The following is a 20,075-nucleotide window of genomic DNA, read 5'->3' on the forward strand; positions in this document are numbered from 1 at the left end:
CTCACGTTCGCCCACGCGCACTAACGCGATTTATTTTCGCTTGACGATTCTTGCGATCGCGCTTTGCCGCAATCTCGGCGGAGCCTCGGTCGAACGCGCAAAATGACTGCCACCAATTCCCGAACAATCTGTGGATCAATAACTTCTTACTATCGCTATACTATCGTAGATTTCAATTTGTGATTATACTGTATGCTGTGCTCAAAGGGATCTTAAGTTATAATTAAATATCTATCTTCGTGGAATGACGACATAACAAGTGAATTTGTGAGTGACGAAGCAAATATAAAATGCATAGTGGCAAGATCGGATTGAGAGGATCGCTCATCGTTTGGCGAAAAGGAATTAATAAATTATTTTGTATAAAAATTATCACATTAAATAAATTAAGTTAAAAAAAGAGAAAAGAAAATAAGTTTCAATTTAACATAAAAATCAAGACTAAACATAAAATCCTAAAAATAAAAATTAAAAACGATTAAATATTTTTTATATGTGTATGATGTGTTATAGTATAGCAATATTATAAAATATTCGGATATATTTGAATAAAATAAAATGTGTTTTTGGAATGGAAAAAAGGCACGGTGAAAAATTAAGTGAATGTATAAATATACATGAGCAACAAGTGTCCGTAAAGTAAGTAAAGTATTCAAACACGAATGTTCATAAGAATAAATTGCATATTATATTTTCTCAAAAGAGTATTTGAAATTCTTCGAAATTAGTAAAACACATTCGTCATCAATTCAAGGAAGTCAAATAAATCGCGATGTGAAGAACGACATATGGTCTTTAAACCATATTTCAAGTTTCTCAATAAATCGTCTGTTGGATTTGTTAGAAGATCTTTATCACATGTGAATATGAAAATTAAAAGTAAAACATAATATGAAAATTTGTTAAATACTAAACATATATTACAGTTTTAAATATTTATTATAATTGTAATATATAATATAATTTTAATGCAAAACACATAACTGTAGTTTTATTCTAACTTAAAATATAAGTACAAATATAAAATTTTACAGAATTTTTAAATGTATTAATATAGTATCACATTCTCCGACAAGAAAATCATTAAATTAAAATAATTTTTATATTCTTAAATCTCTTAAATATTATAATATTATTATTTGATGATATAATGAGAAAAATATCTTCATTATTAATAAATAATCATGTTATAACATTTAAATAAAAGAAATTTTGATTTTATAGAAATAAGATAATCGAAATTAAACAATTCTTCAATTATTCTTTTTGTTTTAAATTATTCTTAAAAAGAGAAAAAGATTGCGAATTTTAATTAAAATCGTAATTCAATCTAATTCAATCAATTATTTTATCAAATAATATCTCAGAAATATTAATGGATTAAGAGAGAATTAAAATGAGAGTAACAAGAAAAGAAAAAATGGACTACAAGGATCATGAGGAAGAACCCTCGACTATCACAGATCCCCATACTGTGCCTTTAGGCGAATTATTGGTGCACACGTCGATGCCGGCAGCTGCAGTCGCGGTAAAATTATGCGGTGAAGATTCTGCAGAGGAGATAGGTGAAACCGTCAATCAAAAGAGAGGAGATATCTTAAGCACATTTAAAAGAAGAACCTTCAATAGGATCAGCTTTAAGGGAGAATCAGGCCCTCTGTTGAACAGGTAAGGAATTCCGTCATTTAAAGATGAGTCTGATGAAATAATTCGAATTGTTGCATACCAAAGTATTAGATTCCACTTATGGTGAAGTGGCAACCATAATGAGGTACTATTATAACGTGAGCTCATTTTTGCTTGTCGCGAAAATTTCCTAGACAGGAACTAACAATGTTAGTTAGTTGACTGACTATTGTATTGTTTAGAACTCCAAAAAGAAAACGTTGTTAAACAGTCACAGATTGCGTAATAATAAATGATGATACCTTGGTATAGTTTCTTACATCGACTGATGTAAGTACAAAAGAATTTTATTATAATTAAAACATATTTGTGAATAAGCAAATTACTTGTGTTAATAAATGATTTAAAACTTAGAGAATATAGTTTTCATCAAACTGAATAAATAATGCCTACTCAATCTTTCTATACCTCATATCAACGTAAATAATTAATATAAAAATTAATTTTATTAAAAATAGAAGCGATTTTTAAAAAATTTAATTAAATCTAAAACAAAAATTTTGTCAATATTAATGTTTATTACAGGTTTATAACTTTTAATTTTTATATTTTTAATTTTATAATACCAATTTACCTGTATATTAATAATTGTTATATATTTTTAACATTGTGTGAAGATAAAAAATAATATATTTCATATATATTATAATTTTAATTAACATTTTTTGTAGATGTTGTTTTATTTTTAATTATGATTAGTATACAACCAAGAAACACTAAACAGAATAATAAAATAATATCAAGAATTGAAAAAAATATTAATATTACGCATAAAACTTTAATTTTTATTGATATTAATATGATTTAGTTTTTAAACGTATGAATTTCATTGTTAATACTGTTCAATTCTTCGAAACAATAGAAACGTAACCTTGTACAAATATGTATGCATTACATAAGCTGTCGATAGAAAGAAGCTTATCGCTTCCGTGTACGATAATGTCGCAAAGAACTTCGTCACGATGATAGTTTAAACCTCATTTGGTTGTTAACTATGTTTCCTACAGTAAAATAATATATACAATGACTGTATAAAAAAAAATCTTATAACAAATATACTTATAACAAAATAATCAGGGTTATTCGAGAAAATTGGATAAAATAATTATCAAGAAGAGATATTATAAAATTAAGATATTTAAAGTTGTATTTAAAAAGAAAGCTAAAACTTCGACATTACCGCGACCGGTCGGATTGTAAAGTTGAGTATCTTTATACTGTCATGTGTAGAATGTTTAGATATTAAATTTATCACACACTCGATGTTACATATTTAGCAACAGCGTCACTAAAATAGATAGGACGATGTAAAATCTGAAGCATAATGCGTGCTTTTACGAGACTAAAAATAACGAGCATTGTTACTATTTCGTCGTTGACAGTTATCAGAAATCTTTCTTCTTCTCAATGAAAAAATAGGCATTTTGTTATTATAAATCTCTATTCCTAAAAAAGAATTAAACAGTAGTTCAAAAAATGTGAAAATCATGCATATGCATGGAAAGAAAAAGAAATTTATGTAAATATTTAAATAAAAAAATAATAATTAGATAAAAAATATATGAAGTATCATACTTTCTTCTTAGTAGAAGTATCATTCTTCTCTTGTTACAAGAAAAATAGTAATATTTAGTAAAACAGCAAAATAGTTATAATATATTGATATAAACTTTATAAACAGTACTATGTCTTTTTAGTTTAAACAACGTTTTCATTTTTCTTATCGCAATTTTTCTCTCAATCTGTTATTTTCCCTCAATTTTCTGTAATAGGCATTTTTCTCTCTGAATATTTTTCGCATATTTTGCGTTTTGCATATTTGAATGCTTTTCAAACACTAAAAGAGTTTCAAAACCTCAAAATTATAATGTTATATTTTGAATTAAACATTCTAATATTATCATTTTAATGTTTAGATATTTCTTTTACTCTTCCTTTTTTATTATTTTTATAATCGAAAGTGTTTAGCATCATTGATTCCTCTCTTTGTGACGGTTCAACGAATTCCACAAATCGTGCCAAAGGACAAAGAGAAACCGTTTTGGCCCGCCAAGAACCGAAATTATATTTGCAGTATTCGACCAGCCTCGATTCTTTAACGAACGATTCTGATTAGCCGTGTTTGTATCTGTTTAATCAATTTAGTGTAAAATTATACAAAGAAATACACATTATATACCGAAAATACACGAAATGTTTTAAATAAGTGCTTTAAAACTTATTAAATTAAAGAAAAAATATTTAGTCAACATAACTTAGTAAATTAATTCTTTTGATGTAAACAGCGATTTTCTATTTCGATAATGTAAGTTACATATCCGCATCTGTTCTAGTATAAGAATAAAGGATTATCCATTATTATCATGATACTCTTTAATACGTAAATGTGCTTGATTTATTGAGTAGAATCTCAATAGACAATCGAGATTATCAATTAGATATGCAATTTAAAATATAAATTTATTATCAATGGTAAATCTCGTTATTTTTATGAGGAAATGGTCGGCATGTAATTTATGTTTTACTTGAAATAGCTTTGCTGTACGTTGTGTCTGTGCTAAAAATATTCAGACTGTCTAATAACATCATACATTTTTCAAAACGTTTTATCGGCTCTGTGAGGTTCTTTTTTATCTACAATTAGTTTGCGACTTACGAGCGACCTAAGTCTGTTTCCGTTCTAGATGTGAAAAAACTACGTTTTAAAAGAGGTGTAAAAGATCTCGAGAATAGTGCTAAGAAAAGTCCAGCAAATATAAGTATTAGTGTTTATACTGTTTACAGAATTCTTCAGATAACAAATATGTTACATACGCGAATGACAACGTTCAATGTGAGTGTAACTCTTTATTTTTTCGAATTATTCAGTAAAGGTATTTTGTCAATGGCATTTCAGAAAACGTACTGTAAATTTGTTTCTTTTATAGCTAACATTTTATTTATTAATATAGCTAGATGGATAGCAGGCATAATAAATTTTTATAATATACATTTATGGATAGATAAAAATTCGTATGTTATTGTTAAATTAAAATATCAATATCAACAAATGTTTAGCTAATGGATAAGCCTTTCTGATGAAACTCGTAAGATTATTTATTTTAACAAACAAATTAACAGATTATTATTGCTTTGTAGTATATAATTTAGAAATACCTTTGCAAAATATGCTCTCATCTTAAACGAAAAACTACACTGAGAAAAAGAAGTTGTTAACTTGATTAAATGCGTTCACTGATTACCGTATTAAAAATTAAAAGTAATTAATTAAACGTATTTAGTTAACAATTTTTTTTCTCAGTGTACGAATATGATGTCAGTAATGTATCTTCAAAGTAATGTAGCTCTAGAATTTTCGTGGGGATTTTAAAAGTTTGATTTCCAATAAATAATTTAGATTTACAATGATAAGTAGAGAGAAACTGCTTGTCCTTGTTTGAAATAAATCAGGAATTTTTGAAAAAGTGCAGAATTTGAAGATATCAATCTGCATTGAAATAAAAGGATGACAAATAAAATGCTTTTAATAGGAAATTAAATTAATAAAATAACAAAATAATTTCATTGATAATTCTCTGCTTTTTTTATACCATGCATAAACGATAAATAGCCGCAGTCAGATAACTTACATTATCGAAACAGAAAATCGCTGCTTACTCTGAGGACGTTGATTACATTTATATTAACTATTTTTTAATTTAGTAAAAATAGAAGTTTGCAAAAATTTGAAAAAACCACCTTTTTGACACATTTTGTATAGATATAGATGTTTCTCACGAACAGTTATTATTTCTGTAGTCGTGTAATAATAATCATTAATTTTAATTCAGATTCTCTTTGAACAATTCAGGATCCGTCTTTCTTTGACAAAAATGTAAAAAAAAAAACATTATTTGTCAACTTTTGACATTATGTATATTTCTGCAATTAAAGCTTGCATTAAAATTGTCTGTTAAAGTATGCTCCAATATAATTAATCGGACAATTCCACCATCTATTTGTCTCTATCAAAATAGTTTCCACAAACCTTTTTAATAACTTATAACGATAGAGTGTAATAAAAGTTATAAGTTATAAGTAAACTCGAAAATTGACATTTTTCTAGAAAAAAGTTTAGCTTAAGATTTAATGAAAAATTTGTCAAATAAAGGATTGTAGGATACACTGATAGGTAATACAATAATATTTTAATAGTAAAGTATATTTTCGTTTTTGTGTGAGTTATATATTATTCCGCAAAGTTTAGTCTCCCAATTGTGTATTCCTAAATAATTTTATCCAAATAAATGAATCGATTATTTATTTTTACGATATAAAGGATAGAGAATAATGAGTTAAATGAGTAGCGGATATTAAAATTCATCGATCTTGCGCCGATCGCAAAAAATGGAAATGACGAATTTAGAACGTCATTCGTCGGATGCTGAGAAGATGTATTATGTATGTGAGACAGGCAGGTTATCGGGACTACGACGGGCGATCTCACAAGTGTCTATGATGGTCGTCAAAGCGACGACTTCCGGCGAAGCGGCATGGCGCGAAGAATTGCTCAAGTAATCATTCTCAATAAGCCTCTCTTTTCTTCTTATCTTTCTTCTCTGTTTTGTACATACCGCGAATCACACATTTAGGTCACATTAACTGTATATATTTATACATGTAAAATGTTTCGATGCTATTTTACTCAAAAATTCTCTTAATTCTTCTAATTTGAAATCGGTTTCTTCTCAACAACGTTATTAATGTTAATCATTGCATATAAAATGTCGTTCAAAAGTTCCATTTCACTTTTATAAAGAACACTTTCATAAAGTAAATATTTCCGGATAATCTAAAATATTACAATGATACAATGATTACAATATTACATTACAATGATAATCTTTTCATACAAATGTGCAAAAAGAACATTTTATATGCCATGATTCCCAATATTCTTTCATTTTTAGCCGAACAAGCGTGGAATTTATAAACGGCAAATATTTCATTAAGATTGTATATGCGAGAAGTATTTCTTGTTTCGAAATAATCGCCCACGTTTCATCGAGACGAGAAAGTGTTCACGAATATGGCAATTTACGACAAGCTTATAGTAGCATAAGCGTAGAAGAGACACTCCGTTGGAAGATCGTGACAAGCGAGTTTCTAATTGCAAATTTTTTTTATGAGAATTTATTTCTTATTATTTTTTTTTATTATCAGACGTGTAGGTATGTAAGCACTCATCCACATCACTCACGCATTCGTATATATGCGTAAATTTTTTATGTATACAATGTTAATTATTACATATATTTTTACAATAATTTATTTAATATTAATTATATGTTCTTTCTTCTTGTCTCTTTTTTATTAGAAATAAAACATAAAATAAACACGAATTACATCTTTTCTAATTTTTTCTCACGTGTCATAATATATATATATATATTACACATATCTATATTGTATACTTACATATGTATATTACATGTATGTATATTCAGGTCGATATAAAATCGGAAGAGATTAATTTCACGATTATATAATTTTAAAATAAGATCTTGAATGAATCAGTTATCATTTAGTTTCAAATGAAATAATCATTGGTCTGGTCAATGGCGTTCTAAATTCGCGTGATTTCGCGCAACTTTCAACCCTGACATATTGACCTGTGACGCAAATAGATCGACGGCGGCTTTTGGCATCGCGAATATTTACGAACGTCATACATACTTTGAAGTTTGTTTGCATTTTTACAAACATACTTACGGAGAACGGTTGCTTTGTAAGAATTTATTCTAGTTTATATATTATAATCTTTTTTTTTATATTTCTTATTAACTTACTTAAATTGAAAGATTATTTAAATTTTTTAAAGCTAATAAGCTATCTCTAGCTATGTTAAATAGTAATAAATACAGATTTCTGAGTGCTCAAAGAGATGGAACTCGATGAGTATCCATTGCTCAGATTTTGAATACTTAAAGTCTTTGATCTACAGATCTCCGCAAAAACGACGAGATTATATAATAACACGTGTAAACCGTTGATGTTTCACTGACTAAAATTATATTCTAGAATTGTTAACAATTATTTTTGACACAATTTACAATTAATCTGTTTATTTACAGCCCGAATTTGCACGAATGGAAGATTAAAAGCGGTTTATAAATTAATTTAATCCATTTTTCTTTTAAGGTATCGCCAAACCAAATTTAGCACCAGAAGAGTTCGCAAAAGAGTTGTTTTTAAACATGGTGACTGTAATGTCGTTCAAGGAAATGTCGCCAAACGACGTCGGCGGTATCTTCAGGTAAATATTTTTTGCATAAAAGATATTAATAAAAGAAAATACAAATTCAAGCTTTAATTTGTAATATAAAACATATTATAATTTTCATTGTTTCAAAGCATATTATAATTTTCTTAAATTTATCTATTAACTTATATTTGAAATAAGTAAATTTTTAGTATAACTGATTATTTCAATTAATCACGGTTAATCAATAATTAATTGGCCAATTATTGAGAAAACACAATAATTGCAATTAACCAAAACCGATAATATCGAAATGGCCCATTATTTTAAATATATTATATTAATAAGATGTAACAAATCAAAAAAATTAAAAATTTCTTATTTATTTTCCATTTTTATTGTTTTTAATAACTATCATATACATTCTCTAATTTCATAGATATACGCTATTTTGTTGTATTTATCATAACAAGAATTGTACAGTTAACTGATTCATTTGCAGGACATTTTCACAACATTGGTTGATGCACAATGGCGATGGACGCTCTTGGTGTTCTCTATGAACTTTTTGTTATCTTGGCTAGGGTTCGCGCTTATATGGTGGCTGATCGCGTATAGTCATGGCGATCTTGACCCTCAGAATTATAATAATCAGACTTTCACCCCCTGCGTCGTGGATATACGTAACTTCGCGAGCTGCTTCCTGTTCTCCGTCGAAACGCAACACACAATCGGGTAAATAATTACTTTTACATCATCATATATCTTAATATCATTATAATAATTTGCTATATTGCATTAGTGTGATTACTATATCATTATAACTAGATATTACTATTATATTATTTTTCTTTTCTTCTTTGTTTTCTCTTCTTCGCCACAATCATTACGATTTCAATCTCTTTCTTCTTGTCGATCTTCTCGTTTTTTTCAATCTTTCCGTTTCTTATAATGTAATAATTCGTAATTATGTCAGCGCATTATTTTTTATTAAGATATAAATGATGTAGATATGGGGCGAAGCATACGACGGACGAATGCCCAGAGGCAATTTTCACATTATGTATTCAATCGATGACTGGAGTGATCCTGCAAGCGTTCATGGTTGGCATCGTCTTCGCCAAACTGTCACGTCCTAAAAAGCGCACGCAGACCCTACTCTTTTCGCGTAATGCTGTCATTTGCCAACGAGACGGTCAGCTCTGCCTTATGTTTCGCGTCGGTGATATGCGCAAGAGCCATATCATCGAGGCTCACGTGCGTGCTCAGATGATCAAAAGAAAGGTAATTGTATATCTCTATTGTATATAAAGAAGAAATAAATGGCATGTTTGATCGCAGTTATTTGTATACATTTCAGGTTACTAAGGAAGGTGAATTGCTGCCATTTTTCCAGACGGAACTAAAAGTGGGAGACGATGGAGAGGAGGATAAGATTTTCTTCATCTGGCCTACAACGATCGTTCATAAAATCGACCGGTACTCGCCACTGTACAAGGTATCGGCCAGCGATATGTTGCGAGAACGATTCGAAATTGTCGTGATATTAGAAGGCAAGGATGTTGTCATGTCTTGTTGACAGTTTGGAACGAAATTTGAAATTCTTAGCTTAATATAATGACAATAATAATTGTTATTAATTACTGATAGGAGTAATTGAATCCACCGGCATGACAACGCAAGCGAGAAGCTCGTACTTGCCGTCGGAGATTTTATGGGGTCACCGATTCCAGCCGATCATTACCTTCCGCAAGGAGACTGGTGAATATGAAGTAAATTATTCTCTTTTCAACAACACTTACGAGGTGGATACCCCACTTTGCTCTGCCGCTGACCTCGATCGCATTCGGGCGATGCATCGCTCAAAAACTGGTAAAAATTTATTATTTTTCATATATTAATAAATTATACTTATAATTTTTCCTCCTTTTATTTTTATTTTTATTATTTTTTACTTTTTCTCTACTTCTTGTATTATGTTTCTATATACATGCATATATTTTACGTTACCTTTTTTCATGATATATTTTTTTAAATATTGCGAATTAATCTTGTTAATTACTAGTTATCATTAATTGAAAATGTATTTTGTAGAACGTCTTAGCTCAAATACATTTCCGGAATATCGCGAAACCTATAGTAGCAGTTCCTTAACGATGTCTTCTGCGTCAAGTCTGAGATCTTCAACTGGCGAGTTACATATGCAAATGCCAATGATGATGTCAACGACTCCTCTAAATCCGATACCGGTGATAATCACTAGATCAGAAGATTCTGTCAGACAAGATAGCATCAATATGCATCCTGACATATCACTGTCGTCTTCTTCCGTACAAAATGAGGTGATGATCAGTTAAAATTATGTAAATAGATGATATGTGCAGGATGTTTTACTATTCCAGTCATATGCCATTTTGTAATAAATTATTAGCGAAGAGATTTCTTTCCAATGTTTTGAGAATCAAGTCTCTTTTATGAGACAAATAGATACTGCTACCAAGTTATATAGCTTATTGTGCAGACAGATGATAATTAGTATTACTATAAATCTCTTATCTTTGCAAATATACAATTATAATAATAACATTATTGTAACAATACAAGTTATATAAATGATATTTTTCAATATTTAGGTGACAACGGAGGAACATCATGATATCAAGACTTCAAAAGATCAAGAGGATTACGATCGTGCTTTGGAGAATATTAATGCATCCTTAAAGAAAAGCAGGAATGAGAAGGAAGATAGAAATGGATTAAAGACAAAGTTATATTTGAGAAGAAACGAAGAAGTGAGATCGAAATCTAAATCTGTTGTAAAGGAATCTCAAGAAAGCGATTTAAAGAGCTCACCTTGCAGAAGTAATTCAGATATTAGGTAGGCGAAAAATTGTATATATTCAATTTTGTATATGTATATGTGTATACTGTGTATATTGTATAATATGTATCTATACATGTATATGCCAAAAAATATTTTCTTGGAATATTTTGTGTTATTCATTTAATTAAAACATTTTGCTAATAGACGATTATTGAATTTAATCGTTCCAACGGACGATTTAATTCAATTTAAATTTTCTAAAACAGACAGAGGAATACTGCGAATTCTTCAGAGTATCCCGTTATGCCCAGAAAGTCCAGTGTGTCCAGCGATGATCACAAGATCAAGGACATTTCCGAGAAGACAAATTTTATTATCAACGAGGAAGCATTAATAACTGATCCTAATAATTCCTAAAATATATCTTTAACCGAGCAAACATAGGTAAGTGTTACAAGAATTAAGCTCTGCTCATAACACATGGAATCTACATACACTGTATACACAGATGGTGCATAATTATACGTATATAGAAATAAATTAAAGAGTGAATGTATTCTAGACAATGATTAAAATACAATTATACATTTTTAAATACGTATAAAATAAATGAATATACATATACAGGTGTATAAAATAAAACATTTAATATGACAATCGCAAATATTTAGAAAAATGCATTGCGTGTGTGAAAGAGAAAGAGTGAGAGAGACAAACAAGCGACTCCTCCTCATTCCTAGTGATTAATAAAATCTTTGATATTTTTGTATACGTTACTATTAATGAAGTAGATAATCATTGTACGAAAGTCATATATTTAATTATTCTGAACGGTAAGTTCTTCAAACAATATTGCTACATATATGTCCGTTTAGTTAGCACATCATTCCTTGCTATGATAGACCACCGATGGCCTCTGCTGGATTTTCTATTCAGTCGTTTGATATTTTAATTATAAACACAAGCATTATCATGAATGTCATTATTTAATATGTAATTATTATATGTATATAGAGTAATTATCATATCATGTATCGTCAGTGGCCTTCGCGGCGTAGCAACCGGTTTTCACTCACTATGTCACATGCAGTCATTAAATTTTATTATTTATTATTATTTTGTTTTGTGTTTTATATATTAAATTATATGTTACTTAACCGTTCATACTTTCACATTAATAAAAATTCGCACGCATAATTGTTCCTAGAAAGTATAAAATGTAAATTAAAAGTAATGTTATTCTTTAATATATTCTTTAAAGAGTTGGAGTTTGAATTTCAACATATCTTAAAGCAACATTTTTTTACATTATTGACAATAAAGGAGAAGAAGTTTGAAATAGATAGTGTTATTACCTCACTTTATACACGCCGGCGCTTGTGTATGTCATATTTGTATGCGTATACATTGTTACATATATACAGAGTAAACTAATAATAACTGTCACTACTTGAAGTATTTTTCAAGTACAAGCGAACACATTTTTTTAGACTGAAGCTATTGCGTTAGCTAAATTCAAAGAGACATTGAGTAGTAGTATTATATGTGTGTGCGCGCGCGCGTGTATGCGTATGTGTGTGAGTAAAGAATAATATTTTTAATTCAAGTATATAAAATGGAGTTATATTAAAAATATAAAAATACAAAAAATAGAATAAGATGATAATGTTGTAATATTATAAAATATTGTGATAAGAAGGGGAGAAATTTTCTCTCTAAATTCGTTCATTATACGGTATTTTAGTGAAATTACAATTTATTAATTTTACTTTAGCGAAAAGTGGACAAACAGAAAGAACAATACTTCTTTCTCATTGTCAGTCAGAAAGTTAATTAAATAATTAATTTGGATGTACACGCAAAAAAATTAGTGTCAAGAAACACCGCTGTCGTTTATGTAATGTTCGTGGTGTCATATGTGACACACGTGACGAACGTGTTAAGCGCGCGAGACAAGATTAAGAGATTGACTGGTGCAATAATGAGGGCACTTCCCGGCATTAAATTCATCCCTCTTCTATGACTCTCATCATTAATTCTTCACCTAGCCAACTTCGACCAGCTCTTCTTATGTTATAGAAGGCACATAATCAAAAAAATTTATTTTTGATTAATTTTGCATTATTCTAAACTTATTCACTCTAAATTTGATTGCGGATATTTTTTTTATATTTACAATGCGTTCGAAAATCAACAAGAATTTTATTGATAGTCTTAGAGATAGCAATGATTGTTATGTAGGTAATTATGACATTTCTAAAAAATAGGCATTTTATAAGTCTAAAAATTATAGAATTTTATTTTATAATATAGCATTATACCATAAATTCAAGAACTATTTTATAACAATACCAAATATGTAATATTTTCTAAAAGTTAAAATAGATACCAAAATTTTTTTCAAACTGTTTCATTTAAATATATTTAATTTTGATTATTCAGGACAATTCAGAATCTAAATTGTCTAAATTGGTGTATGAAGATTGTTATATTATGATTAGGATAAAAATTGATTATATGGATCATGAAACATTACATTGAATACAAGGACAGAGAACACTTTACTTGGTCAGTCTTTAATCGTTAAAGCCCGGATGCTGCGTAGTTAGAAGAACTTAAGTCGCACGAATGCACCGCATGACGTTTTTGTGCCCTAGTTAGGACAATTATTTGATAACCTTCACCGATAAATTCGGCTCATTTTAAGCGTCTCTGAACGTAAAAATATATTAATTCATAGTAGACTTTGCGTGACTGAGAGAATGGATTTACAGAGTAATAACAAAATACGCTAACCATCGATGAGCTCAATATTCCCTTTATTTACAGCAGGCAATTTGTATTTATGTGTCTACCGATTTTTATATTTACATACACGTATACTTATATAAAATTAATATTGATTCCACTTTCTTGTGTAACTCGTTTTTATGTATTTCTATATATGCATATGATACTCTAGGATTCTAGGATTTTACATTATGAACTGTCTCTATAATATCATATGTGACTTAATAATCATTTGCATAAAAAAATATATATAACATATACAGGTACATATATATTTTTCAATGTTGAGTTTAAAGTTAAATTAAAAAATGTATAATGCAATATATAACTTTACTATTTGATCACTCTTGATTTGTAAAATTGAATGCACATCATGACAGATTTTCGCGAAGTATAAATAAATCCGCGAATCATGATTCGCGGTGCATGCTGAATAATCTACATATCAGACCGAGGACAGACGGACCGTCCGCATTTGCCATTTGCAAGGTGATACGCTTTTTCCATTCTTAACGTGACAACTGTCATCCTAGACGACGGCCATTGTCATCGGGATGCTATGTTACTCTCGTAACCTTCTTCAAACCGTATCTTATGTTCACGTATGTCGTATGATATTAATTTAATTGAACTAAAAATTGTGGAATTTATCGACTTTTTTCTAACTTTCTTCAATGTTTTTTATTTTAAAATATCTCAATGTATGTGCACGCATATACTTTTTAATAATTAAATAAAAAATATATGTATAATTACTGTATATATTTATATTTCAAATATTACACACGCATATAAATATAATAATATTTTATATGTATAATACTGTAATCAATTACATTTTATGCTATGAGAGATCTAAAAGATTAATAGTCAATCTCTACGTTTATCTCGGCGAGCCGATAAACTTCACAAATAACTATGTTAGCATAGACACGTGCGCACGTAATTAGATTCAATTGGAGTCATGGTTAATAATGTAAAAATCGGTAATTTTTAAACCGTTCAATCAAATATATATACTATGTATCTCAAATCAGATACGATTCCAATAACTTTGATAGCGCAATTTAATGTCTTTCTAACAAAAGAAATGCAAAAGTTATGGAATACGAAGTTTTAATCTTTGAATTGTGAGCATTATAAAATACATAAATAATATAAATTAAATAAAAAATTGAAAAGATTTTCGTATAAAAGTATATAAAGTTAGAGTTATATCCTGTTACACTTTTTTTAAAGTTATACTGAATTCAAATATGAATTTAAAACGCTATATAAATTATCTACTATCTATATAACTTATCTACTTAACATAGTCTAATCTAATTTAACTTTCGTTGAGCATGTGTAATATATTGAATTATAATAATATTAAATATATTGACTGTGCTAATTTTGATTTTATGTTTACATGAATGTTTACGTCCAAATTGCTGTTTATTATCAACAATTAGAGAATAATTAATCAGTACAGTACAGTAAAATTTTAAACTGTCATTTCTAACGTTTAAAATAGTTTTGTGAACTAGTTTCATACAATATAAAATTATGGGAATTTGACCTACATATACACAGATACACAAATTATACAGAATTATAATCAATTATACAGAGCACATTAAAGTCGATGATCCAAACTTTGATAAAAAGATCGAGAAAAATCACAAAATAAGTATAAAGATTGCACATATTTCGCACATGTTTCGAGCATGTGTAAATGTAACCCTGAGATACTGTGAAGAAGACGCAGATGATATCACGGATTTGACCGTGAAGATGCGGAACTTTCGCGTCGATTCTCGATCTCGTAAGCTAGTAGGAGGTGGCAAGAAAGAGAGGGATAAGATGAAATAAGAGAGAAAAAGAAATAGGAGGGGGGAGCAGATGAAATGGCTGTGGACGGTCTGACGTCACTCAAAAAGCCTGTTGATGCATCTTTTTGTCAATGTGAGTTAGCTCGCAGTTTCGCGAAACGCTTCGTCATCGATGTTATACGTATTTTCTCGTCGTGAAATATCAATGTAAACGCGAACGCGATATCTAGCATTTTCACAGTGATGCATAAAAATTCTCTAGAAAACGTCAAAACTCCGAAAGATGAAAGAGGAAAAGTGTTTGGTAATTCAGTTTGGAGGTGAATCGTTATAAGCATGCGCAATTTGTGGAGATACGTAAATGAGAATGTAAACAGAATGTTCTAAACCGAGGAGCGTACAAGGTGAAGTGGAATGTAAAATAATATTTTTGGAGCTCTAGAGATATTATTCTGATTAGAATAATACACAGACTTTCTTGATTCTTATTTACAATGACATTTGAGAATACCCCTTAAAGATTTTTGTTATAATAATGATTCTGTATTTCGGAAAAGTGTGGGGATATTATTTTGGATTTTTTATTTAAATAAACCCTAATTGTATTAAAAATTTGAGAATTATATATTTGTAAAGAATTTCATATATTATTATTAATTATATTGTAAATAAATTTCAAATCAACGTCGCGGATAAAATATTTTCATACTTTACGTCAAAATATTTAAGAATCTGTAACTTTATTCGTATTTTTCGGAAAACAATCGTTTTCAAAGATTCGAAAGCAATTGTTATCTTTCAAAGATAAGGCAGAAAATAATTTTTATCAAAAAAATTTAAATTAATAAAAAAAAATCTAATATCTATGAATAATATGAGAAAAATTTACTGCGTATCAGTTAAAGAAATTTTTTTTTATTAGAAATTAGCGCTCGGGATTCGTTTAATCTCGCGTTTGAAATTCGAAGTTGATTCGACACGCAAGCGCAGAGGATTTATGGATCCGCAAATATCTATATAGGGTTAATAGAGGCTTCCATATGTCCTCGCGTGCCCGTTGGGTTTCCGGCGCGGCAGGAAGCGTGCGGAAAGCGGAGAAGTGCCGTCACGCCGTATTAGGTTCATGATATTAAGTCCATTTTATACACTCTGTCAGATTTAACATTAGAATTTTTTTTAAATTTTATGTGTGTGTTATAAATTGCAATTATAATATTAGACTTATAATATAGATGGAGATAATTATTAATATAAATGTATTAATAAACAGTAATACTAATTATAGACACATAATATTTTAATTACATAATAATATGTGAATATATTAATGTAGAAACAATATTATAGAAACAATTAATATTACGATACGTAACGTATGCGTGGCTTGTATGCTTTATTATCTATGCACACAGAAATAGTAAATACATCTTATAAGTGCGTATGACAATATAACATATCAAGATTATTATTCAAACCCTTTCAAATTTTTAACACAGAATTATAATTCTATATTTGTAATTTAATGTCTTTATAGGTGTAAATAAAATATAAGCAGATATTCTGATAATTTTTCAAGTAACTTTATAAAAGTATTTTATACTTATTTCTTATATTATAGTTTTTACATTTAATAAATTGCCTAGTATATTTTTAAATCTATATAGAACTTTATAAATATGTAAATGCAAAAAAAAGTATCAAATATAATAATTTGCGTAGTAACAATTTTGCACCCAAATATATTTGCCCCCTTTTTATACTAGATTGTTTAATATGGGCTTTATGCATGTACGATGATTAAGGCGTGCGTACTACCACCGCCAGCGCGCTATAAAGAGATAAACGCTATGGCGAGATCTCATGTGACTCGAGAGAGCGAACGAACATGGGTGAATTTAAAACAGTCGTAACCGTGACGCGCGTACGTGCGCTCGGTGTGAGTTATTGGAAAAGCGCGGAAAAACTACCATTACTTTCGAAGGTATGCCATTTTACTCTTCATAGGAAATACATGGAAAGGAACGAAATTACAACGCAATTACTCACTAATATTTTAATTTAATATAATTTTATGTTATTAAAATAATTTTAATTTAAAAAAATATATTATGTATCTATTATGTATAATATATTATGTATAAAATATATTAATCAACTGTTATATTTAGAAAATTATAAATATAGTGACAATAAGAGAAAAAAATATTAGAATAATATATATAAATATATATTTTAAACGTCTAATAATAAATTAAATATAAATTAAGTTCAAATATATATATTTTTTAAAACTTTGCTCTATGAGCTGTAGTCTGTTTTATTTATTTGAAGATAATTCACAATTCTTGAGAGTATTCTATTAGAGAAATTTTAGTCGCTAGTACGACTAAAATGACAGCATTTCTGCGTTTAGAAAGTTACAAAAAAAATTTATAACACAATCTCCTATAAATATAGATTTATAATATTTTGAACATAATTATTTAAACGCAATATTATGCAGTTTTTGGTTTGCAAAACTATCTTAAATGTGTTAAAATTTTCGCGCAAGTAAAATCATCAATTTTAAAGATTTCATGTCGTTTCGTTGGCGGCGCAAAATCATTCCAATAATTGTTAATTGATTGCCTCTTTTACGAATAAAAATTCTCAATCAAATATTGAAGACGCATCATAATGACAAATTTATTGATCGTAATATCTACAGTTTTATAATAGCGAGAAGAAAATGCTTCTTTCGCTTATTCGGACTTACGTAACATATATGCTAATCGTGTGTAACAAGCTGCTTGTCAATTAGCGTAATGTGATAAATAATACTCAATTGTCAAATGCAACTTCTTATTTACCCAGGGACGATAAAGGTCCAAAGCCTAAGAAGATCGAGCGATGCTGAATAATTGGCATTTCATCTCAAAGATCAAATCAAAATCAGTGCATTTCAATTAATAACAAAAAAAAGAAGTAAATAATAAAGAGAACAATCAATCCATACAGATTAAAATTGAAGAAACAATCAGGAGAATCGAAATGAGATGATCATCGTAAGAATAGATCTTAACAAATCTAAAAGAGAAGAAAGAAAGAGTGTACTGCAATGGAGTCGAAATCAGAGCGATTTTCTTCTTGAAGAAGAAGAAGATGATGGATGAGTCGTCGAAACTTTTTCGGCTTCCGGGAACTATCGAGGAAGAGGAGGAAGAGGAACTGCAGAAAGGGACAGAGGGTCATAAAACGAAGGAATTACTAGACAACGCAACGGAATCTCTTATTCTGGGTCAAAAAGGCGGCTCAACACTTTCTACTTTACCAAGGAATGTCACCCTCATCAGGGTCAGCACTCAGGGTAGCAGCATCGCTGGCGGTATCGGTCGACAAGACTCCACCAGGTAAGAATCTCTCTGATTCAGATCATTTTATTCGTCTAAAATTTCTTTATTTTTTTTTGTTCAGATAATGCAGATTCTATCTGTTTTAAAAATATTGAACAAGATCACGAGTCTGTCGCAAAGTGGTTTATTTTTGGAAGAACGCTATGCTAAAAGCGGGCGCGTCATATTTGTCAAGTAATTATTGGCGCTTCTGCTCAACAGGTGGTCTCCACGGTTTTAAACAAATTAGACAAAAAAACAGAATAATTCGTATTTCGATAATTGAAACGTTAAACTTGGATGGACGTGTTTGAACCCTTATACGGAAAAATACAGAAAGACTGCTGTAGTTGCGAAAAAAATACATTAAACTATAGTAAATACTATACAGTAATTGGTATAATTTTGTGTAGCATAGTATGGGGCGAATTATTCTAAAGTAAAAAACATTCTATAAATACAAAACCTTGCGATAACATTATGTTGCGTATATCTATAGTATAACATGTAGGCAAAATTTTGTGATAATAATGTCGCGCATTATGGATCTAAATGACGATTCCTAAGAATATAGCGAGTAAAGGGTAAACACACATGGTAATCTTATTTGCACATGCACATTTAACACGTAATACGGATGAAACATCAATTGCGCGTTAATTGTGCCTGATGGTGACGGACTTATTCTTGTATTTATCACGAGACGTTGATGTATTACATTTACTTTTATCATTGGCAGGCAAGGTTCTTACATAGCGAAAAATAATTTTGTCGCAAAGTTGTCTCTGCTACATATTAGATATAGAAATTATCCAACTTTGCTAACAATTATGCTTTATTGCCAATTATTTGATGTTATAAATACGATGAACACCCTGTTCATGTATAACATACTATACAAGATTTATTTTAATTTGATCAAAGACATTGATTTTAAGAAAAAATTTTAAATAAAAGATGAACTCTAAATAAAAAAATTTCAAAGAGGACAAAAACAGTGCAATTGATTAATATTAGATAGTCTTTTGAAGGTCATAAAGATTCAATTTTTTGAATAAAAATTCCTATTTTTTATTCCCATATTTTTGTAATTAATCAAGACGTTTTTAAAACACATAAACTCTTTTTTAATTTCCTAATTTATGTGTCTTTGAAGTTTAACTATCGTCAACATTACTGTCACTTAAAGTATGCTACGTGAAGGTTGCCCGATCGGATTTATACTCTTTATGTGCATGTGTGCGAGGCGCGCGTATACGTGCATATAAGGTATGAAATCTTAATTCTTCAAACATGTTTGAAACATAAAAATTATTTTCGCAAGAGAACTGACAACTGAACTGACTGAT

At 29.1% G+C, this 20,075-nt stretch overlaps 2 protein-coding genes across 9 annotated transcripts in view; both read left to right on the forward strand.

Annotated features, from left to right (window-relative positions):
* LOC139808945 (ATP-sensitive inward rectifier potassium channel 12) lies at window positions 1–18,347 on the forward strand. 5 transcript variants are annotated; one of them, XM_071771487.1, is made up of 11 exons: window positions 1–639; window positions 1,368–1,668; window positions 7,867–7,981; window positions 8,430–8,662; window positions 8,938–9,211; window positions 9,288–9,480; window positions 9,578–9,799; window positions 10,022–10,269; window positions 10,561–10,805; window positions 11,018–11,195; window positions 18,209–18,347. In XM_071771487.1, the coding sequence occupies exons 2-10, from the start codon at window positions 1,397–1,399 to the stop codon at window positions 11,166–11,168; spliced, it is 1,953 nt and encodes a 650-aa protein (XP_071627588.1). In that variant the 5' UTR covers window positions 1–639; window positions 1,368–1,396; the 3' UTR covers window positions 11,169–11,195; window positions 18,209–18,347. The 5 variants fall into 5 exon arrangements, with proteins under 5 accessions (XP_071627588.1, XP_071627587.1, XP_071627586.1 ...); XM_071771486.1 differs by lacking the exon at window positions 18,209–18,347 and adding an exon at window positions 11,627–14,722; XM_071771485.1 differs by lacking the exon at window positions 18,209–18,347 and having other exon boundaries at window positions 11,018–14,722.
* Window positions 14,875–20,075, forward strand: part of LOC139808943 (G protein-activated inward rectifier potassium channel 3) — a 19,148-nt gene continuing 13,947 nt past the window's right edge. The window contains exons 1-3 of one of the 4 annotated variants that reach the window (XM_071771479.1): window positions 14,875–15,759; window positions 16,278–17,336; window positions 18,488–18,744. In XM_071771479.1, the coding sequence (XP_071627580.1) occupies window positions 17,241–17,336; window positions 18,488–18,744 (353 nt within the window). In that variant the 5' untranslated portion in view covers window positions 14,875–15,759; window positions 16,278–17,240. Of the gene's footprint in view, window positions 15,760–16,277; window positions 17,337–18,487; window positions 18,745–20,075 lie in introns of those variants that run through there. The other 3 variants (XM_071771480.1, XM_071771481.1, XM_071771484.1) reach the window with 3 other exon arrangements.

Source organism: Temnothorax longispinosus, chromosome 2, assembly GCF_030848805.1.
Source record: "Temnothorax longispinosus isolate EJ_2023e chromosome 2, Tlon_JGU_v1, whole genome shotgun sequence".
NCBI lineage: Eukaryota > Metazoa > Arthropoda > Insecta > Hymenoptera > Formicidae > Temnothorax > Temnothorax longispinosus.